The sequence below is a fragment of the Syngnathus leptorhynchus genome, chromosome 19 (genome assembly GCF_054491065.1).
Source record: "Syngnathus leptorhynchus isolate UIUO chromosome 19, UIUO_Slep, whole genome shotgun sequence".
Taxonomy (NCBI): Eukaryota; Metazoa; Chordata; class Actinopteri; order Syngnathiformes; family Syngnathidae; genus Syngnathus; species Syngnathus leptorhynchus.
This window is the reverse complement of record NC_141213.1, coordinates 2,847,776-2,875,649: the sequence shown is the minus strand read 5'-3', so window position 1 is coordinate 2,875,649 and position 27,874 is coordinate 2,847,776. Positions and strand designations below refer to the sequence as shown.

At 42.3% G+C, this 27,874-nt stretch overlaps 1 protein-coding gene across 5 annotated transcripts; it reads right to left on the bottom strand.

Moving 5' to 3' along the window:
• Positions 1–110: 110 nt before the first annotated feature.
• Positions 111–14,365, bottom strand: agtr1b (angiotensin II receptor, type 1b). Of its 5 annotated transcripts, XM_085939298.1 has the most exons (3): positions 14,311–14,365; positions 7,685–7,784; positions 111–1,798 (listed from the first exon to the last, which is right to left on the bottom strand). In XM_085939298.1, exon 3 carries the CDS (start codon positions 1,722–1,724, stop codon positions 630–632), a length of 1,095 nt encoding a protein of 364 aa, XP_085795424.1. In that variant the 5' UTR covers positions 1,725–1,798; positions 7,685–7,784; positions 14,311–14,365; the 3' UTR covers positions 111–629. The 5 variants fall into 5 exon arrangements, with proteins under 5 accessions (XP_085795424.1, XP_085795423.1, XP_085795421.1 ...); XM_085939297.1 differs by lacking the exons at positions 7,685–7,784; positions 14,311–14,365 and adding an exon at positions 7,317–7,383; XM_085939295.1 differs by lacking the exons at positions 7,685–7,784; positions 14,311–14,365 and adding an exon at positions 2,741–3,012.
• Positions 14,366–27,874: the final 13,509 nt, after the last annotated feature.

The window sequence follows — 27,874 nt, the reverse complement described above, 5'->3', positions numbered from 1 at the left end:
TTGCAAGGTGACATTTTTAGGAATGATGACATATTTCATAATCAAGCAAAGAAGTAAAAAAAATATAGATTAGTATCCATTTTAATGTTATATTTGTATTTATATTCTCACATATTCACAACTGTACACAGACGTAAAAAACAATATATCGACATATTTAAATACCACAGACCCTTTGAACCTTTTTTTTTTTTTTTTTTACATTGTTACCACCAAGTATATTTTCACGAGGAGCGGATTGGACAGTACAACCACCAAAAAGCCTCCTCGATATTTTTGTCGTACAGTACATTGACGCCACATTTATCGCTTCACAAATGACGTTTTTCTTCCGATTGCACACACACGATACATTTGATGACCTCTAAGCATGACGACGCCGTGTCCTCATGGCCTCACTTCACATGCTGCATGCAAACGAAAAGACCCATGCAAGAAATTGGACACCAAAACCACCATTTTGTTATAACTATTTTGCTGAGATCACAAGGGAGGGAAAATGCTTTTTTCTTTGTAAGTGATGGACCAGCATGCTACAGGACATCAAGACAGACTTGGCATGCTTTAGCATTTCCGACCACGGAATGTCTTCTTCTTCAGCCTCTGTAATCCCCTCACCCCCTCCCCTGTTACTTCCCATCGGACGAAGCTTTGCTCTTCAGGGCGGTCAGGCTCAGAGCCTCGGAGGCCCGAAAGGACAAGGCGCTCATCTTGGAGCTGATGCTGGGGTGTCCCCCGGTGGGTCTGGCCGGCGAGCATCGCAGCAGCCGCTTGCAGTTCTTGCGGAAGTTGCGTCCCACAAAGCCGTAAACGATGGGGTTGACGCAGCTGTTGAGATAAGCCAGGCAGATGGTGAAGGGCATGGCCGTGTCGATGATTTCCACCAAGGCGCAGTTCTCCACCTTCATGAGTTGGGTGAGAACCTGCAGCAAGTGGAAGACCTGGTGCGGCATCCAGCACAGGAAGAACGCCAGGACGGCGGCGGCCAGCATCCGCAGAACTTCATCGTCGCGAGACCTCGAGCTCTTCTGGATGTGCCTGGCGCCCACCAGTGCTCGCCCGATCAGGCAGTAACAGGTGATGATGATGACGAAGGGCACCAGGAAGCCCATCAGGCTTTTCATGAGGCTGATGGCCAGGAGGAGACCCTTGAGTCTCTCGCGGTTCTCCGAGGTCGGGTGAAGGACGCCGCACAAGGTGTTGTTGGTGTTGGCCACGTTGAGCACGTCCCGCGTCAAGGCGGTGGGAACGCTGAGGACTAAGGCCACCAGCCAAACCACCACGAAGGTGATGCGGGCGTAGGCCACCGTGCGGAAGCGTCGCGAGCGCACCGGGTGCACGATGGCCAGGTAGCGGTCGATGCTGAGCGCCGTGAGGAAGAAGGTACTGGTGTACAAGTTCAACATGGCCAGCCCGGCGCTGGTTTTGCACAGAAACCCTCCGAAGGGCCAGTGGTAGCCCGTGGCGGTGAACGTGGCCCACATGGGCAACGTGATGAGGAAAGTCAAGTCGGACACGGCCAGGTTGAGCACGAAGATATTGGCCACCGTCTTGAGCCTCATGTAGCAGTAGATGACGGCCACCACCATGCAATTACCAACCATGCCGATGACGAAATTACAACTGTACACGATGGGCACCAAGGTGAAAATGATATCGTGATTTCCGGACATGCCGCATGTCAGGTTGATCTCCTTGGTCGTCCTTGCTGTCACGTTCTCCATTCTGCCGCTTGGATTCCGCGGACAGCTTTTAGAACTTTTAAATAAGCCTTGGGCCAAAGTTGCTGTAGCTTGTCCTATAAAGAAGTCACGAGAAAAAAAAAAAAAGACATCAGAAAATGGCAGAAGGTTTTGTTGAATGATGATTTCTTTTTTTTTTTTAATAAACATTAGCAAATTATGGAAAGTCGTTTGGATAACGTGTCCAGCCCCCACCCCCCACCGTCTGTCTTCTCAGTATGAGCACTATGCAAGTCAATAAAAGAGAGCAACTATTTTGAGTGCTCGTACTATTGCCACCTCTGGCACCAGCACGGCCCATAAACGCTAAATCCACACAAAAGCGCTCACCCCTTACACGCGAGCTCATTACGGAACCCGGCATTAAAAGCATCCTTACGCTTTATGCTACCTCGCTAAAAGAGGAGGCCGTGAAAAAAACAGATGTCAAATGCCCGTATATTCCAAAAATGCTCCTGAGGAACATCGTTACTCAGATGTTCAACGTCCTGACTCGTCATTTAATGAATAGGCTAATGAACGGTTACATTCCGTCCGTCCATCTGGGTGGACCCCAGAAGGAGAACCTTATTAATAATTCGACAATTTCATTTCTGCACAAAGTGCTGGAGAGCCGAGGTTGCCTTGAAATGAATTGTTGCAATATAAAATGATGAAATTTGATGTCCAGTTCTCGCTCATCAGGATAAAATGTGTCTGTATGCTTTGGTGAGCAGATGTTTTTTTTTTTTTTTAATGTCCAAGAAAACCACATCAGGGATTTTAGTTTCCATTTCGGTCCCTGTGCGTTACGGCCTGTGTTAAAGCTCCCAAGCTCGGCTAAGCGCGCCATTAAAACACAAAAGGTATAAGAAGACACGTTTGAAAAAAGCTCGCCTCGATACGTTGTGCCTCAGCGTGAGAACTTCTAATCAGCGTGCACCTAAACAAACAAGACAGCGGGGATTCGGCTCTCTGGAAACTTTTTTTTTTTTGGCCCGACGGTGAGAAAACCAAACCTGCGTGTGGTGGAAAATTAGCCTGAAGGTGGTGAGCCTTTGTTTCCATTTGTATGGGCAAGAGAGATGAAATCAAACTACCTGTTTTTATGTTTAATGGCTCTGTGGGCTTCATTAGTTGGCCTAAAATAATTGTCGCGGCATACGCTAAATAAATGAGTCACTGAGAACTGTTGTGGGTTTTTTTTCAATGCAGCTTTGTGGGGAAAGTGATTTAAAGTTTTGTTTGCCTTTTGAATGTCCACCACTAAAAGTTTAGCCCAAACACCCATCGGCTCTATAAAAAAAAAAAAAGAAGCTGTGTGCAAATGGACTGCCCCCTATATGTGAACATTGGAACTAAATATTGATTATTGTTTTTTTTTGCAATAAATCTATTCATTCACCAAAAATACCTTTGCCCACTCTATTTGTCAGTGGTTCACATACTAATGCCGCAAAAGAAGCGTTTGTGAAGTATTGTGGCAAAATTAAAGCTGAAATATAATTTTAAGTATAAAAAATAAAATTAAAAAATGAAATTATGAATGTATATTTTTTGTGTGGTGTAAACTGTATTATTATTGGCATTTTGATAAAGTGCTCAAACGGGCATTTGACAGCTCACTATTACCACAAGGGGTCAGTATTGCTTTAAGATAATATTGTAGTTCAGTGGCAATGGCTCGTTCGTTTTATATTTATGTATTTTTTTGTATCTATCATAGATGAGAAATATTCAAATATTTTGTCATTGAATAATGGGTGAAGACAAAATAAATCAAGTGTTACATTTCTGCATTTATTCCTATAATACACAAATAAATAATGATAGTCGCTGTTAATGGATTTTTTTTGAGTAAGCGCTTTGCTATTTTTCTTGACAACAATAAAGTGGCATCAAAAATATTAGTCCAATAATTAACTTTACATAATACAACAATTTTTCGGGTAATGTACAATTCATCAAAAGTAATGGAAGCCGATTCCACTCCATTCTAGCAGAACAATTTAATCTTCCCAACTTTGGTGAGGAACAACAAGCGTATCGTTAAGGTTGTGGATTGCTCAGGTCGACTTGGCACTGCCAACGACGACACAATGATGGTCTATCTTGCACGCTTTCCTGCACAGGGGCCAGGGCATTGCACGTCATTGCTTTGTTATTTACTTGTACAGTAGGTTGTTTTCCATTGTTAATGATTAGAGTAGCAGTTGAGCTTCAGGTGGCCATAAAAAGCCTCCTAGAACAGCAAAACTTTATTTGGGGTCACTTTAAACGGCGTATAGATCTCCGCATCGATCGTGGCTCCTTTTTAAGGCAGCGGTTTGCGCCACAGGTGTTCTTAATAAAATGTCCGAATGTTACTTTTGAGGCATTTCCGACAAAATCTTTCGTTTCGCAAAGGATTTACGATAAGCGCCTCTGTAAATAAGGTCTGAAAATCTCCACCATGTGCCCAGTTTATGATTTTATGAGAATTTGAAGTGTTTTTCCATGAGGGAAGTGCATCAAGGCAAACAACGAGGTGTGACAGACGGGAGCTGGGTGCTCAGAAGCTGGTGATTTTTTAAAAGCCGAGATATGGCGATATGGCACATTACAGAATGGGTGCTATAAACCCAGGGTGACCGCAAAACAGGAAGGTAAACATGGAGGTCGAAGCTACATCCTCCTCCTTCAGGGAAGAAGCATAAAGGTCAGGCAAGGCTTATGGTGAACAATCAAGACAGCAATAGCAGGATGTTGGGGGTGAGAAACCCACTGCCTGAAAGAATGACTATTGACAGCCAACATTTTTACTTACAGTACAGTGGAGAAAGAAAGTCTACAAACAAGGGTTTTTCTCCCCCTTGAAAAAAAAAAGTTTTTTATATGTATCTTTTTTTAGGGATAATTTTTTTTATATATATGACAAAACCCTGGCATTTGAACAGGGGTGTGTAGACTTTTTATATCCACTGTATTTAGAAACAACCTCCAACTAGGATCATGGGAAGTTTGTGTCCAAGTGAAATCACAGCCCAGGTTTGAGCGAGTAAATAAAAAACATGCTTCCCATCAACGGAGATATGCAAGGCTGCCCTTGGGCTGCGCAACGACTCCCGCCTTCCACACGCTTTCCACACGCCACCCGCGTAGCGTGCGCGAGGTTGACCACACACACACAGCCAAGCGTGATGTGGGCTTGATGGAGTTAATGATTGATACCAGGCCGTCATCAAGTAGGTTTCCTCTTGACGGGCGCTCCCATCAAACGTGCTAGAATGCTGCCCAATTAAACATTTACAATATTTTAGATTTAAAAAAAAAAAAAAATCCATCATGAAAAAATCCACTGCATTTGTGTGAACGTTTTTTTTTTTTTGCTATTTTATTTTTTATTGTGGCCTCATATTTTATTTATAATTTTTAAATTATTTTATATTATATATATATACATATATTTATATATCTTTCTGAATATATATATTTAATTTTTTATTGTCGCCCCATTATTTATTTATAATTTTAAAATTATTTTTATATTATATATAGATATATTTATATATTCTTTTCTGAATATTTGTGTATTTTTCCATCTACTATTGAATTCTTTACTTGCTGTCAGCAACCCAATTGTTGAAAACCATCTGATTCCAGATTGTGACGTTTTAAGTCGGGTGTGAAGTCTCGACCCGTAATGGACGGAAGGAAACGTGACCGAGGGTCCAATTGGATCCATCCACACAATGACGATGACAGCTGCTTAAAAGGGAGCACGCCATCTGCATTCTTCATTCAAGTACATGTGCATGCGTCATTGCCTAAATAGTACCGGCTAGCTCATTGATCGTTTCCATGCCTCCAACGTTCACTTTTGTCATGAAAATGAGAAAGAATTACACACTAGAGAGAGCTGATGGATTGTTTGCTTATAAATATTTGGCTCTCCAGTACCCGGCCACCCATCAAGTGTGAAATCACACAATCAAGTCCATCTTTTGTTTGCTGGCGATTTCTAAATCTGCGAACTAGCATGCGCCATTCATTTTCAGTCTCAAAGCAGTGGGAGGAAGTCCGTCTGTCTCACCAACTCCAAAATATCACAACATTTGCTGCTCATCAATTTTCAGAGGGTAAAAATAGTTACTCGAGGCCTGGAAGAATCACTAAGCCCCTAAAAAAAAAAAAAAAAAAAAAAAACTTCACACATGATGGTCTGGGCCAAACTTTGAACTCCAGAGCCTCCAAACTAAACTGTGGGTCAGACATGCTAACCAATAACGGAACACACTGACGCCAGTTTCACTCATGAGAGCCAATAAAAAACAAAGACGGCATTCAGTTTGATTGACTGCAAATGACTCCAAAGTGTTGTCAATATGATTCAGTGCAGTTCTGCATGGCTTGGAATAGCAAGCACCAAGATAAGCATCATAATGCTCCTGGAGATGTTGTCCCATCCAAAGCTCACATCCGTTCATAGAACACATTTCAAAACAACAATACGAAGCCTTCAAATCAAAATCGAATTGAGCACTTTCTTGGTCTAGCCGGGTCACAGATGCTCAGTCCAACTGGATCTAACCAAATGATCTTAACATGCAGGTTTTTTGGAATGTTGGAGGAAGCCAGACTATGACTGAAAGCGTCGTTGAAACATGCAAATTGAAGGCACAACCCCCAGAACTGGGGGACAGACATACCAGACAGACAGACAGACATAGCGAGAACGTTTTTAAGCTTGTACATTATTCAAATGCCTTTCATGACTGTCTAGGGCTCATCTAGAAAAAGTTGACTTGCATCACTGATTGAAAAATTTGATACATTTGATGACTACGATCATTTTAATAATCGGTTGACCATTGCGTTGTTGATTATTCGATTCGTTTGATTGATTTCAAATTGAAAGTCTAGAAAATGCGCAAAGAAATATGATTTGATTCTTGTTTTGGTTTAGTCCGTGAGAAGTCAGAAAATGCAATGCTTGCAATTTTTTTATTTAAATTGATTTGATAAATTGATAATTTTAAATCAAAGGTCCGACGAATCGATTTTCAAAAAAGAATCACAGATTCATTTGAGAATCAATTAATTGTTGATTTGCACCTCTACTAGTATCATTTTTTTTTTTTACTTGAAATGCCATGTACAACGATACACTTGGCTCTCATGAATCGTAGGCCTCTTTGTTTTAAATTCCTTGTTTGACAATTATGTCAAAACCGGTCATGGTCCCGAACGAGCGAGAAAACCCGTCTCCCTACATGAACTCCGATGAGAGTTTGAAAACATAATGTTAGGCATGAACCTTGCCTCAAACAAGGTCCTCTTCAAAAACCAAGTCACTTTTGCAGAAAAACATCAACCCCCCCCCATTTAAAAGCCACATTAAAAGAGGCCCATATTGACACTAGTCTCCATTTCCTCGCTCTTAAAACTCTCTCACTGGGAAAGTGAAGAGTTCATCAAGCCGGATTGGGATTTCCACTCCCTTTTACTTCCACATCAACTACTTGACCAAACAACAACAGGTGGAAAAGAAGCAGTCACTCAATGTAGCCCCCCCCCCTCCAATTACGAATAAATCAAAGAGAGCTCGGTCTTTACCTGAAGAGATGCTGTGAGAGCGGGAAAGAGAGAGAGACCACCGCCGTGCCGTGTACCACCGGTTGCTTCTGATTCGACTTAACTGGCGCAGCCAGACGAGCAGGAATACCATCCGACACACACCAACTCGGTCTGACCGCCCCCCCCCTCATACCCACCCAGCCCCTACCCCACCCCTCCCCTCCCTCTCGCATACACACACAAAGTGATGAATGAGTTACATTGGAGCTTCTACACACTCACATTGTCCTGGCCCATCTCTTGAGTGCACACAAACACCCCCACACACAAATAAACACAATCTTTCACAACAGCAAGTCTCCATCCAGCCCTCCCTCTTTGCTCCATGTCTGCTTTTAATCACTTACTTTCTCTCTCATATGAAGTCTGCTTTCTCTTGCGGGCTTTTGGAAATCAACACTCGCTGGTAAATTACATTTTCAAGGCGGTTCCATGTCATCGTGTGACCTGAAAATGAAGGTTGTTATAGTTACCGATTTATTTATTTTTTTAAATGGATTGTAAAAAAGCAAAAGTCATAAGAAAATTAAATTGAGGTTAGAATTGAAGGTAAATTTGGAAGAGGAAGGGGAAAAAGTGGTGAGCATGTTTGCATCACAGTGCCGAGGTTCCAGGTTCGAATCTCAGCTTCCACTGTGTATTTTACAAGTTCTTCCCTTCAACGCGTTTTCTCCAGATGCTGCGGCTTCTCCCCACATTCCAAAAACACGTTAAAGTTTCCATATGTGTAAAGGGCTTGGTTATATGTGCCACACGCCATCGACTGACGACCACGGCAGGTCTGACTTCCTTCCCGCTCTCCAAAAACATGTTAGCGCCATGGAAACGGTGGACATGTCCAGATGTGTGACTGATTGTTTGTCTATCCCCTGCCATTAAACGGCGACCATTCCTGTTCTTCCACATTCCCAAAACGTTCAGGCTAGGTTCACTCGAAATTGGAAGAGCAATTTTTTTTTTTTTCTTCAAAGCTGGCTTTCTATCCTTGTGCTTTACTATACCAAGTTTGGACAAGATGCATTGTCCAAGACCAAACAATCATCCCACCCGAGTGCTTCAAGTATCTCCTCACTTGGTCCTCTTTTGTGCCCATCTTTCATCAATTGTACCCCGGTCCCCCTCCCCTCCACAAAACATGAAAGCGACAAGCATTCTGATTGTGACAAGATCTGTCATCACTTTGTATTAATAGCCAATGCTAGCTCGCTCACGGCCGGTCGGGGCTATTATAAGGGTGGGCAGTTTATTTACTCAACTTTCCCCCCCCCCCCCTCACTGATGACATTTCCAGAACCATTCAGTTGTCACTCACTCATCCAGCGTTTTTCTCCGACGGGCTTTACGAGAAATGCTCACAAATAGTCGACTAGGTCAAAAATTGTCATTTTTATCCATCCATCCATTCATCAGTGCTAGACAACATTCTTTTCTTTCTAAAGGTATGAGAAGTGGGTCACATCGTCCGAAGCCGTGGCAGCATAAATGAATCGTGATGGATGAGGCGTCCGTCAACGGCAAAGGGAGTATCGACAAACGAGGAAAGAAAGGAAAAACAAACAGTTCTTTTTAAAAAGTCCGGCCGGCCGGGTGACTTTCCGGCGCTCAGGTGTGACCGAGTCATCGTCTCACAAAGCCGACAGGTGACGGCGAGATGGGAAAGTTGTTTGTGAAGCCATGTACCCGAGGCCTCTTCAGTCTTTATGCCTGTCATTAGTCAGGTCGGGCCTGAAACGCGGCAACCGAGCCATTTACACCTCCCGAGTCTCGTATGGCGTCCATTACGCCCGCCGATGAAGAATCCCCCCCCTCATTAGCCGCCGCACCTTCTCCGGACTATCAAACAACGTGGATCTGACCCACGAGAAGGCTCAGGATGTCTGTTATGTATGGAGCGGTGAATCTCCGAGAGGGGCTCTTCACAAAACAAATACTCCACAGAGGAGCCAGGATGTTGTGGCAATAGCTAGCTAGCGCTGCGCCGCAACATCGATTTACACCCCCTCGGGTGCAACGAGCGCAAACAGATGGCCGCTTTTTCAGAGTTAAGAAAAAAAATTGTGAGAAGCTTTCCTCGTGGGCTTCTGAATTGACACCGTCATTCGATAATTATTCGATTCATCGGACTATGTGTGCCGGGGATCCATTGTGATGACTAACGTCTCAAAATATTTTTCATCTCACTCTATAGGCTCCATTTGAAAAACACTTTGATTGAAGAAGAGGTGAAGAGGGCCAGACTCGACCTCGCCTGGAGCTGCAGCGCTCCGGCCATGTTCCCGCTAATCGGATCCCCTATAACACCATTAGCCACATTCACGCTTAAGCGAGCCATCCGACGAATCGCCGATTATCGGCAGCCGGGGAGGCACTTTTTTCTCGAAATGCCAAACTGTTACCCTCGGCCACCTGCCCAAGGAAAGATGACACCCGACGTTTTGTCACAGACAGAAAAATGACTCATCGCCAGTAAAAGCAGAAAGATTTCTTCTTCACATATCGAAACGTACATTTTGTTTTCACACGTGTTTCCCATTTGTTGCTGTTGCACAATCAAAGTTTTGCATTACGGTGTTAGTGAACTTTGATATCCTCACGTTTTGGCCTAGACTGATGTTTTATTGATGAGCGTGGCTTCCTCTACACTGTCTGGTGTGTTCTGTACTTTTGTTACGTAGCCCCTCGCCGTCCCCCCAAAATGCATTCATATGTCTTCACCTCAAAATGGGAATGTACTTAAGACACCATGAGTCATACTATAAGGGTATTATTAGAAGCGTGATACTGTTGTGCAGCTACTTTGAAACAATTTGTACAGCAATCTGGTCAGGTTATGATTTATGAGAGAGGAAAGTTGGAAGAAATGTTCTTTACACATACACAAATCTGTTTTCATTCTTTTTCTATTCTTCTTGGCCGAGACTTTCATTTCTTTAACATAAAAGCTGGAATGCAACAATAATAATGACAAAAATGTCAGGTGTGATTTGTAAATATTGCATTAGATTATTTTTGCAAGGCAGAAATATCAAGAAATTAAATATTAAAAATTAAACTCGCATTTTCTTGGGGTAACATTTTCAATATGTCTGATTTGACACACTAAATACATTGTTGAAATGCTAAACACCATCTGGTGTAGTTCTTCCACATTTGAAAACATTTAGCTTGGACCCATTTTTCCACCATTTTGTGCCCAGTTAAGAGTGATGCTGTGTCCTTGTAAACTGAAGTTTTTAACCAGCTGTCTAGGGTTGAGTCTTATGGCCTTGAAAAAAAAAAAAAAAAAAGTACTAAAATCTTGGCAATCCAATTTTGATAACGGAAAAAGCGATTGACAATGCCATTGTTTGAACCAAGGTTTGCTTTTTTTTTTTTTTTTCTCCTTATGGGGTTTACTTTATTTCTCTTGATACTACTAAAGAAGCACAAACAGTTTCCCTCATGTTTTTTTCCCAGCAGCAACTCCCACAGAAATAATTTACTTTTTTTTCTTTACAGATTAAATAAGTGTTTCCTTGAATCAAAACATCTATGCACAGTCCTTGAAATAAAAATAAATAAAAAATACACTTGTTTTCTAATGGCAGCATTAAAAAAACATTTGCTGCTCGGTCAGGCTAAAAGTTTACTATAAATTTTTTTTAAAAAAAGTCCTGTCAAATCAATTGGCCAACTCACCCATCCCCATTGCTGACTGAATTGTTTTACTGCTTTCAGAAATTCTTAAAATGCCATCGCTATGATTGTGGATAATGTTTCTAAATGCTTAAAAAAATGTTATTCTAGCTGAACATTCCGTGTTTTACCACAGCCATATGTTCGCTCACCCTTTTTTGGAGGTAAGTTTAGGATAACCAATCCCGACTGTTTATGGTAAACCTTGTGACAAGGTAAGTAACAATGGCGGTCTTGTCTACACACGGCCACAACATATGCTTGACGTTGGAATAATGTTTTGATTCGCACGCCGCCGCCCTTTCCAAGCCCATAAATGTCCAAACGTTATAAGCATTTCTCCCATTTTCAAGCGTTATATAACATTTGTTAGGCTTTGACTGAATTCCAAACTCTATTTGAATTTAATATTCTATTCCCAGATCCCTTCAGATGAGCGCAATCTAGTGTAAGCCCCTCTCAACCTAAATAAATATCATACGCCTGCGTAACGCAATACTTTAAATGGCCCGCTAACGACATCAAAACATTTTTTCACCCTGCTCAAACTTTCAACTATTGAACGAACACATACGTCTAAGAGCAAGTAAAAGAACCTGATGTCTGATATTACAACTGACACTTTCATCTGGGAACTGGCCCAACATTTCTTACAAGAAACGTCACGATTCTAGATCCCTCTAAACGTCTTTTTGAAATAAAGTGCTGTCTTCTAATCGTTGAATTTAGTTGAATTTTATTTCAAACGTATCACCAAATATAGAGGATTACACACATTAGCTTTGTAGCTATAATCCCTTGAATTTATATTTGTTTTTTATACTGATGTTCATTAATGTGCATTGCCCCTATTCAAATAAATAAAAATAAATAAATAAATAATTTTTATTTAAAAGCATAGTTTCTTCTAAAATAAGTTTGCAAGCATCGTGCTAACATTTCAAAAATGCCATAGCGAAGTTAACAAGTTAGCATCAACGTTAGCATCACAGCCTTTTAAAATAACAGAATAACTCAATTTATGCAGAATAATGCCGTAATAAGAATATTTGAGTGTCTATTGCTTTTGTTCTTCCTCTCGTGTGGCAATGCTTCAAGGCAGAATGACAGCACTAAAACTGACTCGGAATTATGCGCCGCAAAATTGTCAACAGGAGGGGTGAAGCCTCGCCCATTCAACACCAACAATTTGATTAAATGTCTGAAGAAATCCAGTTAGAGACATACCTTGTAGAGACAGCAACTGCTCACAAAGACCACCCACTGGAGTACGAGAGGGTTCATAAATACTGTGACGCTTGTATCATTTGACGCGGGTTAGATTTGAGGTTTGGTAAATGGCTTTTTTTGGAGTAATGTGATTACAATTGGATTGTGGTCAACTTTTCCACAGTCATTTACCAAGTAACCAGAAATACAATTGTCTCCATTTGCCAGACATAACAAACAAAAATGTGCAGGACTCCGACTGGGTCGGAACAATACTCGGGTTTTGTATCAGATCAGTATACAAAACTACGTAGGTAGTCTCAAGGACGGACTTGACTTGAGTCATGTCAAGGCTTGGACAATATTTGTTGCCGTTGCTACCTTGATTAGCGTGACTCAACCTGTTCTTCCGTGTCAGGATGACGCAAAATCAAGCAGTTATCTCTTAGAGATTACAATCTCAAGCATTTTCGGTTGATTTTGTAGTATTTACTGGATAATATTGTAAAAATTAAAAATGTACATGTACCCGTGTCGCGTCATGGAAGTCTCTGACCCGTGAAATATCTGTCGCCACTCCACACTCTTCTGTTTTACAGATATGCGAAGGACAACAAATGTTTTACACAAACAGGAAGCACCCCCCCCTCTCGAGATGGTGAGGGGGGGTCGACGGTGGTGGGAAGAGCCAGTTATGGGCCTCCAAAGAGCCACATTGTTTACGTCAGGCCTCCCCAAGGTTGACTTTTTAAATCTACACAAAGGAAAGGATGGGAAAGTCCATCAGTTCCTCTGCACGTACGTTTCCGAAGGACGTGATGCCATCTTTTTGAAAATGAGATTTATACTTCCTTCAGTTGCTTTGAGCTTCAGCTGGGGGACATTTTGAATTGAAAGCAAGGCGAATTGTCGTGCGTCACTGCGTCGGCGGCTGTTGCTGCCTTAGAGCAGGAAGTCAGGCTTTTATGAAAGACATTTATCTTTATAAGTCGATAAACAAACAAATGATAATCTAATCTAATCTAAAGCCTCTTCAACTGAAGTGTTCATATATTTTTACTCGTGTATTCCCAAAGCGGTTTCAATTTTCGTCTTTCTCGGGTCAGATTGTGATTCCTGATTGCGAATCATGATTGTGCAAAAAAAAAAATCACATATGTCTGTTGTAAACTATATCAAGCACTTTGTACGTCAAGCATTAGCATTAGCATCTGCGTTGTAAAGTATCAGTGTCTTTGCATAGTACAAATAAGTTGTATAAAATTTGACCTTGTCATAACGTACGTCATAAACACAAACTAAATTTGGCTCCTTGGTTACACAGCTCGAAAAGAGGAAAAACAAGCGCACACATGCTAGCATTAGCGCTGCGCACTGCTGTATGATAGCCCACGGTTGCTACTTTCTTACTGTACATTTCCTCAGCAGCCTTGATAAAATGACAACGTCGCGGCGTAGTACAAGTACGTGTGAAACTTAAGTTGTCTCTGGTTCCCGTGGGTGTTTGCCAATATCTTCTGGTCTTTTCCTCTCAGGCTCTGCAGGGGAGGCCCAGCTAAGTCAATAGCCGCGGGGCCCTCCAGAGCACATAAACAAGCCTGTCCTCGGGGAAAGTGGGTGACTCGCGCCATGCTGGCCATGTTATGTCACGCGTTTATCATCTGGTGCGGTAACACATTTGACAGATGGATTTAGAGCCTTTTCCTCACTCCTCAACAAGCCAATCATCCGACTAATGACCCACGTCGGCGACTCAACAACTTCTTCCTCATTTGTTGTCTATGTTAAACAAATCAAGCGGAGTATTTATTTGACTTTTTGACGAGAGATATTTTTCATTTTAGGATGATGGCCGTGCTTGCCGAGCCACATTAGATCCACTTGGTGGTCTTCTCAGTTTGGGAAAAATAATATAATAACAACCATCGGTCCATATTGAAGCACTTTGTTTTTTTTTCTACTGTGGTGGTCATCTGGGGTGCACCAGACGATTATTGAGGCCAGTCAGAGAATTTCCAGGACTGATCTATTTCAAATCCAAAGCACAGTTTAAAAGTAATCCCTCTGGAGTCTAGCACACTTTACCCACCTTCTCTGTTACGTCTTCATGCACCACTGCAAGGTTTTTCCTCGGCAACTCTGTCGTCACGGCCATTTATCTTGATGTCGTCCCCCTTGATGACGATCTTGAGCTTAGGAAGGAAGGGAAAACAAATCACACAGAGCCCATATATTTGGCTTTTTCCTTTTCACCACTGTGCTCTGTTCTGTTGCTAGTCAGAAATTTGCCCCCCTTGATTGACAGCTGTAAATAGAGGAGACCCTCATTCCCTCCCTCCCCATTGTGTGTTTTTTTTTTTTTTTTTTTACTGCTGTGTCACGTGTCAAGGTTTTCCATGTTGTGGAAAACTGGCATGTAATGTACCCAATTTGCCCCTACACTGGATTAGGTTTCATTTTTGTGGGGGTTCGTGTTGTTAAAAAATCTAAATTGGTGGCTGGTTATTTAAGCCATGTGTTTTTAGGCAATAACAGTGTATACTGTAAACACTGTTTCATTAGTGGCAATAATGGTTAACATGGTTGTTGTAATGAATAGGCCAGCCGGTCATCTTTTAAAGCTGCCTTTCGTCAACACGGAGTCGACTTGACCTGATTCTGGCAATATGTCGAGAGATTATTTCAGGCTCCCCCAGTGACCTTTTCCCTTTTCTCAACTCATGTTTGTATGTGTACTGTACTCGTTTGCTATCGCTAAGGCAACTTGTGCTTAGGTGTGGTTCCTTTTGATGATTGTAATGCAATAAAATTCCCTCATGTGTCTGCTTAAACACCCAAGGCGATGTGTGCCACTTCCTGCCCTTTTGTATTTTCAAATGGGACAATTGGCATTGCTTCACTTCTAGGAAGAATAGTCATGTTCTGATGTAACTTTCAGAGTATTTACCTTTCAATTCGAAAACAATTGGCCAACGAAATTTCTTGCCCGACCTTTCTTGTCTAATAAAAGTGAAGGAGCTTTTTCGAAAACATTTTCTTGCAATGAATCACAAGGGCGGGAAAGTACCGATATCCCGAATAATTTATTCCCAAATAAGAAAAAAAACTCAATTATATTCCATCACAGGGAAAATTAATACACTTGGCACCATCTATTTGATTTAATTTTTGGGAAGAAAAAAAAAAGCAAAATTCTTTGTATCATATTTCATAGTTATTACCGAGTAGAATGAGCGAGGCTCCTAAATTGGTCATAAGTTGCTCTGTCTTTTCCCAGTGGTAATCACAAGAGGCCCCCTCGGTGCTCGTACTGTTTGTTTCTGGGGTCAGCTCACCCCCGCTGTGAGGAGGAGGAAGCAGAGCCAGAGGAAATAACGCAGCAGCGGGGAATCTCATGCCAATCAACGTACGGCAAAGTGTGAAACATTAGCCCTTAGATGGATGTAAATGTCTTTTTTTTTTTTCTGTTGACGCTCACAATTTACCATCACTGGGGTTCAAGGTTCACAGATGTCACTGCGTTACTGCTCCACAAGGCGGCACGGGGAGCTCTGAAAATATTTTCGTCCCCTCCAGCAGGCATGCCGATAGACTAATTCCACTGGCTAATTAATCAGCCGGGAGTTGGGAAGAACTGGACAAGTGGTCGGCGGTGCTTGTGTTGGAAAGCATCCATCTATCAGCGTTTGGTACATGGCACGACCTTGACTCGTGCACGGAGTCATGCGTATGCGCAGGGGTATAAACAAAACTCTGGTCGGGAATTCCTTTGATATAAATACTCATTCCCGGATTAGTCAATTAATTGAGGACCTTTGTAACAAGATTCCCGAAAAATCTTGGTTCCAAAAAACTTTCGATCCCAAACATGATGGAATATTTGAAACGACTACCCCGATCGCATGTTGAAGGACTGACAGTGAGTCAGCTCTTTCAGGGATGTTGGACCTCCTAGAACAGATCATTAAGCCCAATCAAACTAACAGGCTGTGATGGCAAACAGGTGCTTCTGTTTTTATGACAGTTACGTAGCCAGGCCGAAACCTCGTATGTCGCATTTTCATCCATTGAATATTTTTCTCCTAACTTCTTGCTAGCTTGGTCACGACGGAATTGAAGTTTCCAAAATGACGCCACTTTTATCGGCTGATGCTAAATGGTTAAGTGCGCTAAAAGGTTGTTTGGTATCAAAGTATCACATGAGCCTTGTCATGGAAACATTCTTTGTAGAAGCGTCCATCATTTACGTCATATCACTTTGATGGGCTTTGGGTGATGCACGCAGATATTGGACTCAGAGCTAGCGTAGCGCTAATCAGGTTAGCTCTTACGTTGAATGTGGTGATGGTGGTGATGGGGTGGCCCTTCGAGCCGGCTGCCCCTGTTCCATCTCCCCCGGCCCGGCAACATTAGCCACTTGTAACAGAATTACTGTGTTCATCTCATTTTTCATTGCATTAAAAGGCCTATCGAGAGTTGGACACGAGACGGCGACTCGCATTAATCCCAGAGTGTACCTGCGATCTTGTCATTACACGCACACGCATTTCCCCCCCTTATCTCCATCACTTTTTTTTTTGCTCGTACAAAAAGTCCGTCACTAATCCCTCTGCAAAGCACATACTCCTCATTAGCCTTTTGGCTCAGTCGCCGTCTTAATTGCATTTGAACGAGAACGGCGGCGCTGCCGATGACCATTACAATGACTCAGAGCCATTAAAAAGCTTTAACAAGGCAATAGAGAGACACGAGTTATTGCTAAGCTTCAAATAGTTTGGGGTCTTATCGGGATTTGTTTGTCAGCGCACGGCCGATCGGCCGGCCTTCGTCAAAACAAAGCCTTGTCCTCCGTTTCATACCGGAAGGTATAGATGCCACTTTTCAATCTTTATCCAAGCGAGGTTTATATTTTCAACAGGTAGTCACTCATTGGTGTCACCGGGGAGGTTATGTTAATTATTATCGACTTCCAAAGAAATGTTCATGTCCCAAAACACCGCTTTCCAGCACAATAACCCACGTAGGTTCCAAAAGGACAATTGTCGTTACTTATCGTTTCTATGACATATGTTTCATATTTCATTCAGCGTAAACACTCCCTAGAGTAAATTACACAACAATATTATTGCTTGAGGGACATTTTGGTTTCCTTCTCATCACAACAAATACAATTTATTGTAATCTTTTACCCGATATAACCATTGGGTACTAACCGTTCAGTTTGTATCCCGCCACTGGGAAATTTGGATTTGTGGATAGCGGATGGAGGGGTAGGGGGGGGGGGGGGGGACATTGGTGTGTTGGCAAGAGGCTGTTTCCCATGCATGTTTCCCATGTCTATTGTGCAATTAGTTTGAGAGATGTACTTCACATGAGCAGTGGGGTGCAAAAAAAAATCCAGATGTGGTATGCTTTATAGTTTAATCCATAGCAGGAGTTTATACAAAACTAAGCACCTGTTATTCTGACACACTGAATATTTTTCAAAGCATATTTTGATTAATTATTATAGTTATTTATTATTGTGTTACGCCACAAAAAAAAAAGAAGTTTAATTGAGTACATAATACAGCACCAAATAATAATTCTCAATGATTTATTTTTCAGCTCGTTGGGCAAAGTTTGTCAGACACTTGTGCCAGGGTCATCATTGCATTTGTACTTTTTTTGTCGTGTGTCCTATACTTATCCCTCGGGAACACCATCTGCTCAAAACCACTGCTGACGTCATTCAGTTTCTTTTTAAAGTGTCCCCATATGAAAGGGACCATATTTCTCGAGCTTTACGTCCATCAGTCCACTCATGTGGAGCATGTGAGCAAGCAGGCGGGGGGGTCGTTACGTGCGCATGTAACCAGGCTGCAGTCATGTCACAACGCAGGATGTAAACGAATACTCGGCAAGGCTCACACAAATAGAGCAGCTTGTGGATTAGTCACTGCAGTCACTTCCAGGCATTGTTTACATTTGTTTACGTTTTTGTCTGCACTTTTACTGTGACTATAGCTGGATATTTATGTCATTTGGCTTTTTTTTTTTTGAAAGGTGACTATAATTGTACACATGGTTTGTAATCTTCTGCTTGGGAAACTAGTGAGTGAGCTGTTACTCTTTCCACGGCCATGTTGTCACTCTGCCACCTGGTGGAAACATTCATGAGCTTATTCTGGCCCCTGACACATACAAGTATTTTGTTTCGGATGTATTTTAAAGAACAACCTTCTCTTCAATTTGTCTAATTGTATATATTAATAGTGTCCTTATACAATAAACATAGGGGTTACTTAAAAATTGGTTGGGTAGGTTATTATTGTAAAGTTGATATATTGTATTCATTAAAACAAATTAGAACACAGCAAGACCTTAATAGTAATTTTGTACTACTTGTTTAATAAGAGTGAAGAGTTGCGAGTTCAGCATCACATTAAGAATGTGATCGGTGACATCTTGTGGTTTTTGACCTCAACTGCGGATGAACTACAGACTTGCCCCCTTTTTTGGTATAAAATGTCTAACTTTATTGGGAGAATAGTTTTGAATAATTGCTACGAAGCCACAGCAGGACTGCCGTTTTACATACATTGCACCGCAGCGTAATTGTAAAGTAGGAGTCCATGAATGTGTTGGGTGTGTCATTACAAGCAGTTTGATGCGTGGATGTTTGCAAGTCTCATGGTGAGCAGTTATCGTTGTGTTTCAAGCCTTTGCCTGGGGCGAACATGCACTGAAGGCGCCGGAATGAATGTGCATCCCTAATGTCACAACAAAAAACAAAACAACAAAAGGGAGGCCCCGGCAGTAACGTGCTTTGCCTTGTTTGTTTATTTCTAATCTCACCCTTGTCCCCGATTTTTAATTAGTCAATTAGCATAGTAAATTAGCAAAACAATTATGATGCATGGAGAACTTCCAGCACACCCAGTGATGAGTGAAGTGATATTTGTGGCAGGAGGTTACAATTGCTTGGAAAGTGAAACCAGAGTTGGTATGAAAAACATATTTGAACAAATGTCATCCCCCACTACTCTGCGTGAAAGGTCATAAATAGAATGCAAATGTATTTATTAGCTATGTATAAAGAGTAATGAGGTAATTTTCCGTGCACACAATTAAATGGCGTCTTTATTAGTTTCCTGGTATATCGCCGCTTGGGTCATTTGCGCTGGTGTTGTGACACAGCTTCACGCCCTTTTTCACCTCGCCCCGATTTCACGCAGCAGTGGCGCATCTTTACGTCGACACTAATGATGATTTGTTAACCTCCATTAGTGCCACTCGCTCATAGTTCGCAATCAGAAGACGTTGTAAGTAAGCGATATTTAACCCAATCTGGTTTTATCCCGAGAAACCAGATCTTTTTTCCTCGCCGAACGTGTGACTTTGGTGGGCAGTGTCGCCGAACTCTTTCCACTGGAAGGCTCCCAGTGGCACAAGTTCCTTGTGAATATCACATATCTCATTACGCTCCACTCACTTTACGTTCGCTGTGTAATTAGTTTAATGAGTGTTGTCCACTGAGAGTACAGTGGGGCGGGATGGGGGGGGGGGGGGGGGGGAGGCCTCTCTTAAGCTCTTGTATTTGCATGCGAGCAGATTGCACATCACAGTCTAACAGTAGGCGTCTCTCCTATGTGTAATAAAAGATCCAAAAGTCACCGGCGGTTGCAGCGAGTGGGCGCAATCATCGCACACCAACACAGCCGTCCATTTCATATCTTATTATTTTTAATTGTCTTTGGCAAATATTGCCTTTCATTTGTCCAATTTTTTTTTTTTTTTGGCCTTCATATCCGACGCAATCTGTTCTGTTTTTATCATGTAAATAAAAGATGCGAGTTGAAAAGAAATCAATTCAAAGTGGAAGCATCCCACTGGCTTCCTGGCATTCTTATCAAATGGCCCAAAACGAGCTTCACTTCTGCTTTTCTGTTGTTCAAAACCTTCCGACGAACAAAAGGCAATTTAGCGGCCGATGTGAAGGTTATCTCAGACCAGGCCCAAAACATCAAATAGGCCCTACTTGCTCATCATGTGAAGTGTTGTAAAGACGTTTGTTGTATGTGATCCGAGACGTCCTGCAGTCTGACATGAAAAGCTGGCAGCTTTTAAGAATGCTATTCAAACTTATTCAAACTAAAATCCTTTGTTTTATATTTCATTACACCAAAGACTGAACTGTGACTTCTGTCCAACTAGCCCAATAGTCAAGTCATAACTCGAGTAAATGTTTGTGCAAAAACATAATATAACTTTCCATCTGCAGCTGACTCTTCTGCCTGTCCCATTTCAAACAAGCTCGTTCAATGACCGTCGTAAATCTGAAAAGCGGTTATCGTGAAGGATGCGATTCCACTCCGGTCCTATAGGTGGCAGTCGTTCACATTACAGCACTATCTTTTTAGTTAAATCTTACTTTAGTATAAACAAAAATGGTTTTCTTTTAAGAACAATTCCTTGATCTGTCACATATTAATGGAAAAATCTGAAAACCCATCTGCTTTGCTTACCGTACTTTCTATCACGATCAGAATTCACCGATTATTCTCGCCTCTCCCCCCTTCCGGGAGGAAAGTCACCAGTTGGAACGTCAGCAGTCCTCGCCTGTCAAGGCTGTCACAGCTGGACTCCTTATGCGAGTTGATTAAAATAGAAGAGTCCACAGCTAATTAAAAAAGCTCCCCCCGCCATTTTTTTTTTTAACCGTGAGAGTGTTAAATAAAGGAGCGGGAGAGAGGATACAAACAGCCTCCTGACAGATCGTTCATTTGCAGAAACTCCAGGACTCCCCGTCGACCGGAGCTGAGCGTGTGAGGAAGGAGAGTGTTGATTTGCACCACCGAGTGTCACCTCTTTGCACTCGTTGCTCTGGTGTCCATCCGCTACGGATGGCTTTAAGACATTAAAATTCATTTTGCAATTGAATGTTCGTTTATTGCGTTATTATAGTGCCTGCAGTGAAGTACCATTTCTTCCTTAGTCTATGCATTCCTGCTCTATCCAGGCCCAAAGGGTGTGGTAAAGATTTTTTTTTTTAATGAGGGAAGGCCCTAGCTGCTGGGTGGTAAGAGCTCCCCCTGGAGGTAAAAGACAAATGGGGTGGGTAAGGAGTGTCTGGATTTGGAGTTGTTTACCCGCAAACTTTATTGAGCTAAGCTACATCATTTGCTTGAAGAAAAATATCAGCACCAAATAAATGTCCCAAAAGGTAATTGCACCTTCGGCCATCTAGTGGAACATTAGTTCATTGCGCGTTGATAAAAAATAAACCGTTCATAGAGTTGAAAGATGTTTTTTCAGCTTGGACATCGCCCCCTTTTGCCCCCCCGAGGCAGTGTCATCGTTTTCATCTTCTGTTGTGTGTCCAGTTGTAAATAGTGTAACAAAGAAAAGATTATTTTGGGTGTGATATAAAGCAGACGAGCTCCACTCCGTAGACAGCAGTTGCGCAAACAGTCGGCCTCGCGCAACAGTCGGTCCTCTAGAGCTTTTTGTGTGGCCGGCACGTTTTTATGATCCTAATTCTTTCACATATAATGCCAGCATAAATATGGCGTTTCACAGCGGGACCCTCCGCCGTGGCTCGTAAAAAGCGAGGCTCCGCAGTAACAGGTTCACATGCACATCATTTTATGGCCGGCCTATGAATTCTCCCATCGGCGGCCTCGGTGCAAAACGCAGGCCGCATACTGCGCCGGACTTTTAACGGCGTGGATTTGCGCCTATGATGATTTAAAGCTTCGGCCCCGACGGTGTAACTAGTTTGCGCGTGTTAACACTGTTGGCTATTTACTGCCTACGAATGGATTTGATGCAACGTCGGGTCAATGGATTTCGGAGTCACCGTGAAATATTTAGCCTTTCGTAGATCCGCCTGAATATCGTTTTGCTAAGCAGCCTATCAAATTGCAGCACTCGGATCTCATTGCGTTACACTTTAACAATGTTAGCCAGCCGCGTGGCTAACAGAAGCCTTAAAAAAAGTAGTCAGGAGCACCTGTCGTCACAGACGTTAATGAAGTCGCCGATGACAGACGATACCAAAGAAAGTTCGATTTAGATGGCTACGTTCCCGTATCGTTGCTAACCTGACCCGCGCGAGTCATGTCTATTTTTTAGATGGATTCTTCACTACTATTATGGAACACCTTTGAACACCCAAAAATCGAGAATGTCAAAGGCACAACACGGACGGCGGCAAAAACAGTTGACTAAATCATCCCAAGCCTTTGGCAACAACACGGTGGTGTGTGATTCAGAAACATGTGCTGCCATTTTATCATGCCGAGGGCCAAATTTGGGAGCCTTAAACACCCCGCCAAGGCTTGATAAATCTGGCTAGCAAAATCTCATTTGCAGAGAGTTAAGCATCTGCAACAGTATTTATCTTCTTACCCGTCCAAGGGTAATGACTTGGGCACGATGGATGAGGGCATAGTCCCGTTGCCTTCAGGTGTAGCCATCTTGAAAAAAAAAACAAAAACAAAAAACTGGCTGCTCATGACAGAACATAAGAAACACATCAAGCCACTCAGTAAACATACCACCACGGTTGAACAATTGCTTATTAGCATAATTAGCTGGCCTGATCTTACCCTTCATTCCAGAACGTCTGTGATCGAGGGGGGAGTTTTTTGGGTTTTTTTTTTTTTTTTTTTTTGGCCCAGCAATTAAATTGGTCTCATTTCATGAAGAGCGAATATTCTTTGGTGTTGAGGGGAAAGCTTTAGGGCACCCAAACTTTCGGAAAATTAAAGTCCTTTGTGGCAAAGAGACTCATCTGATGATTGCTAATTACGCAGCCAAACACTTCCTGGTGATAATAGACGCATGTCTGCGCCCGAAGCTTATCAAATAACAAGCAAGCAAGTCGATCTGGCGCCGCATGTAGCCATTTTGTGCCCCGTACGAGAAAACAGAAAGGACAGCTGAGGACCAAACCGTCTCAAAGGTCAAGTTCTATTAATTTATCTTGTAAAACAACCCAGCAATTCATATATTTGGGTGCTACCTAGCTAGATCGTAAAGCCTCGATACCGCTGTTGGTAGAAATGCGTACGTTATAAATGAGTGCTGAGTTTTTTTGGATTGCTTTGGGATGAATAGCTTCAGTTTACAGTGCAGCAGTAAGAAGACATTTGCCACCATTTCTAAATCTCATTAATTTCATTTACGAGTAGAGCCCCCCCCCGACTTCCCCACCCCCTAATGGAAACAGATTCCCCGTGGAAGTTGCTGAGGATCATTCCATCCGTAAAAGCCAGCACATTTTGTGACCAGATGGAAGATTGGGCCAGACTTTTTACTTAAAGATGCTGCAGATATTTCTGGATGCGCATCTTTGTCTTTAGGATCCCATCTTAGATGTTCAATGTATCAGGAAGCCACTGAATGACTTGGATAATGTTTGTTTTATATAAAAGTCTTTTTCGGGATTATTAGTTGATAAACTCTTATTGACAAAACCCAAAAGATGTTTTCTGAAGATAAAGCATCATCTGTTCTTGATAATTGCAGCCCACGGTAGTTTCTTACGACTTGTTCGGAAGCCTAATCATCCCGGACGCTTGTCGAGGATGCCAACCCACTCTATTCAAAATGGCTGCCAGTCATTTAAGGCCCGCACAGTCTCGCTCTTTAGACTCCCACCAATGCTCCGCCATATGCCCCTCAGACAGCCCTCCCCCCCTTTTTCGCAATGAAAGAGCTTGATTGGAAAGAACTGATTGGAAACAGTTGATCCAAAGGGGGCGTGAAAAGAAGAAAAAGGTGTTTGTACTTCAAAACATCTTGATTGGCCATGTTTTGCGCGGTGTCCAGATCGTCCGCCGGCGACATCAAAGCTGTCGGGCTCCAGCTGAGATGTTTATCTGCTTCCAAGTCTTGAAGCCACCCGGCCAAGAGGATCAATAGTGGGCCCTCGCCATCTGTGTCCCATGCTCGGCTCCACGCAAACGGTCAGTATCCCGGAGTTCATAGTTAGTGGCGCCATTAAACCCGGCCTAATGTCGGGCCGGCCGAGAGCATCGCTGTTGAGGGAAAGAAAAGGCAAACGTCCTCATGTCGGATTCCCAACTAGCTTTCCAGATGTGCCAGGGGTCAAGGGTTAAAGATAAAAGTACCAGGATGTGGCGGTACCCCCACTCCAAGGCAGTTGCAGTGTGCGCATTCCTCACCGGAGGGGGCCGACGAGCCGAGTGCTTTGCGTTTCTTCTTACGGCTTCTCGCGGTCGGAGGCCTCGTTTCGCCGCCGAGAGTTACGACACCGCAACTTCTACTTACTGGCTGTGTTTACCAAAAGGTAAAATGTCAGCCGCGTTAAAGGTAGCGCGGGGAAGTTGTTCGCTGCTCTTAAATTCGTCTCCGACCATCGCCGCAGGGGGCGGCCACCGGACGTGTTAAAATCATACGTCTTTTATTAGCTAGCTAAATGAAATGATTTAGCGCCACATCCGTGATTAGAACGCTTCCAAAGGAACACGTAGCAGCGAGAGGGTCGGGACTAGTAGCGTTTCACCCCCTTGCTTCCCTGGCACCCAGCGCCAATAGAGACATCACAACTTGTATTACGTCAATGTCCCCACAGAAATTGGGCTAATTTCACCCAAAAATGCTAATACGATTATTTCAAGTGTGTCAGAGGCTTAATAAGTGTGAAAATTGGCCTGTCATATGAGACCTGGGAGTGCTGCTAAATTGCGTGATTACAGCGGAAAAGCCTCGACCTGCCTTATTGTTTCTTTACATATCGTAATCTGCAAAAATTGAAAATAGATCGGATAACTTCATTAGGATTCCCAAAAGTGCTAATGTGACAGCGACAACTTTATTTTGCGGTATTATGCTAATAATGAGATTTACAGGCTGTAAAAAAAGATTATTGAAATTGCTTCTTTTATGATTCAATTTTAACTTTAAGGTTAAGGGGCTCACCTACAAAAACTGTACCGGATTAGTTTCTATTAAAAAAAAAAAAAGATCTAAAAATACGTGATTACCAGCATGCTAGTTTGTTAATATTTTTAAGAAAACTACTGTAGTATTTTTGTATATAACAGATTGTAGCTCAGCTGTTGTCAACACCAGCTAGCTAATTTTTTTTGTAGGTGAGTGGCAATGCAATGTATTTTCAGACAAAATCAGAAGCTATATTTCTTATACAATGTAGTAGAAAAATTATAAACATCATCTATATATAGATTTAACTTTGTGATTTTTTTGAATTTTTGGATTCTTAAGGGGTTTTTAAGGCCATGACCACTAGGAGGGATTTAGCGAAACACCTAAACAAATAAAGTTGCTTAGGCTGGACTAACAAACACAATTTATTTATTTACCCAAAGTCGCACAATTCTGATACCTGTCACGGGATTGTCAATATAATTTGGGGAAAAATAAATGAATAAATGACTTGGACCTGCATTGCAAATACAGTCTTGGACAAGGATTTCAAAATAATTTGACTTGAAATTACACCACAAATGTAATTTTCTGCCATTATGTCATCTGTTTCAAGCATTTTCATTCCAAAAATGTGGAATTTTTGGAAGTGTGTGACCGTGTGTGTGTGTGTGTGTGGTGGGGGAGGATGCTTATTGAAGAGCTACTCTACACCGCTAGATGGCGTCAGATCCTTCGGGAGAGCTTTGGGACCCCCTAAGAAGCCCATGAAAGTACAGCACAGGACACCACAGATTTAGACTGAGACCACAAGGTAGTCTTCCAGCGGCCTCGCACCCTTGAAGAAGCACAGCCCGCAAAATGTTTTTTTTTTTTTTTGTGGTCATAGTGAGAATTATAAACACTTTTTTTAAATAGCATTTGGATTATCCTCGAAGATGTAGGTATGTAGAAAATGGCGGCGATTGGAAGGATTGGATTAGAAGTGTGCTAATTAAATCCCACATCAAATAGCTACGATTGCCACAGATAGTTTCTAAAATAGAAACAGATGCATGCCCCCGGCCGCGGATGAAGTTTCAAGAATATCCAAAGGGGCCTTATTAAGTGCTGATAAAAGCAGAATAAATTGTTGTGATTGAAGCGTGTTGAAACAATAGTAGCAAAAAAGCCCACTGGGACTCAACCGTATTGTCACTTGTTCTGACACAACATATTTAAGCGCTCGTCCCACAGGAGGCAACTCAGTGGACGTTTAATGCTGTGAAATGAGGCAAAAAAAAAAAAGAGGCCAGTGCAACAACTCCAGTTTGACTCCATCTCTCGCGTGGATTGCACCGTTTAGCATGCGCCACTCGTGACAGGTAATTGACTTGGAGTGTTTTGCATCACGCGAGTAAATAATGCATCCCTTCCACACGGCCTTTATGAATATTCAGAGTGTATGTTTGGATTAACCGTTGCTTTTTCATGGCGCCAGACGAAATGACTTTTTTTTTATCATTATTAATTCAATTGGTTCCCCACTTCAATAGAAAACGCCATCGGTTAGAAATAGCACGGTGAATGAGCGATTGTTGGTAGAGGTTGCCGCTTGTGAAATATTAAAAGCCTAATATGTCATCTGTCGTGAGTGTCATTTGTCACGGCGGCGTGTCCCGTGGGCGTGTCAAGATTTCCCTCCAATTACTTTTATTAAGTTCCACACATTTGTTCCCGTTTTAATATGCCTGTCCGTCCGGTTTTTATTCCCGCTTTGGCTCCATTAGCAGCTGCCCGTCGTCGTCCCCCACCTACCACTCCCACTCCCCATTTACCCAATGACCCAACATCCACGTTTTTCTGTATAGCGCCTGAGCTGATTAAGAAGTTGCCTTTTGAGCGTTAATGTATTCGTCTTTTTTTTTTTCTCTCTCTCTCTCTCTTCCTACGTGGCCATTGTTTTATTTCAAGTTTGGAAGTCACGCTCGTTGTGAGCCGCTATTTGCCCTCACAATGTATGATGGATCTGATTAGTCATTCATTCGTCCGGCCTCTGCCTTTCTACTTACATTAAGTAACACAAAGAGACCCCCTACGGGTTAAAGTTTAAATGTGGATTAGCAACTCCTGATTAGGTTACCGTGGAGGCTTTATCGAGAGGAGAAAAATGGAATTTTTTTTTTCTCCTTCTACTCCCAAACATCTTCACTTGTTCCTTTTCATCATCATCTTTAGACTCCCGCTCAGCATGGATGTCTATTTTGCCGCAAAATCTTTGAACAATTATGCAAATGCCGGTACAGCCATGCACAATACAGTATGGAAATGGCGCGGGGAGAAAATGGACTCATTAAGGACAGATGGCGTGAGCGCTAGAAGCCATTTGTTATCAACGCGGGAAGATTTTCTCATGCCACGTCACAAGCAGAGAAGAAGTGTTTGTTGTGCTGCTGCTGCTTCTTGACTAGTTTAGTGTGTTTGTATATATTGGGAAAATTGCCTTTATTACAGATTAGGTTTGGGATTAAATGATCATTAAGAATTTGGATGGAGATTGATGTGTTGCGCGCGACGGGGGGCCGCAACCAACGATAAGAAAAAAGAGAAGAAAATGTTTGCATTTTAACATTTCTGCTCAATTATGCAACAGTTAAATGGTGATTTTAAAACTGAAGATCCGTTATTATTTGAATTGATGTGCCGTCATTTCGCCATACAGTCATGTGATAAAATCCAACAGGGCAGGGTGGGGCAGCCATGATGTAAACTGATGA

What these genes read in the sequence shown, in the direction of transcription:
- agtr1b (XM_085939295.1), bottom strand. Translation starts at nt 2,855, where the DNA reads ATGAAGCCCACAGAGCCATTAAACATAAAAACAGGTAGTTTGATTTCA. An exon ending in TAATTTTCCACCACACGCAG is followed by an intron (nt 1,799 to 2,740) that starts GTTTGGTTTTCT and finishes ACTTCTTTATAG; the next exon opens with GACAAGCTACAGCAACTTTG.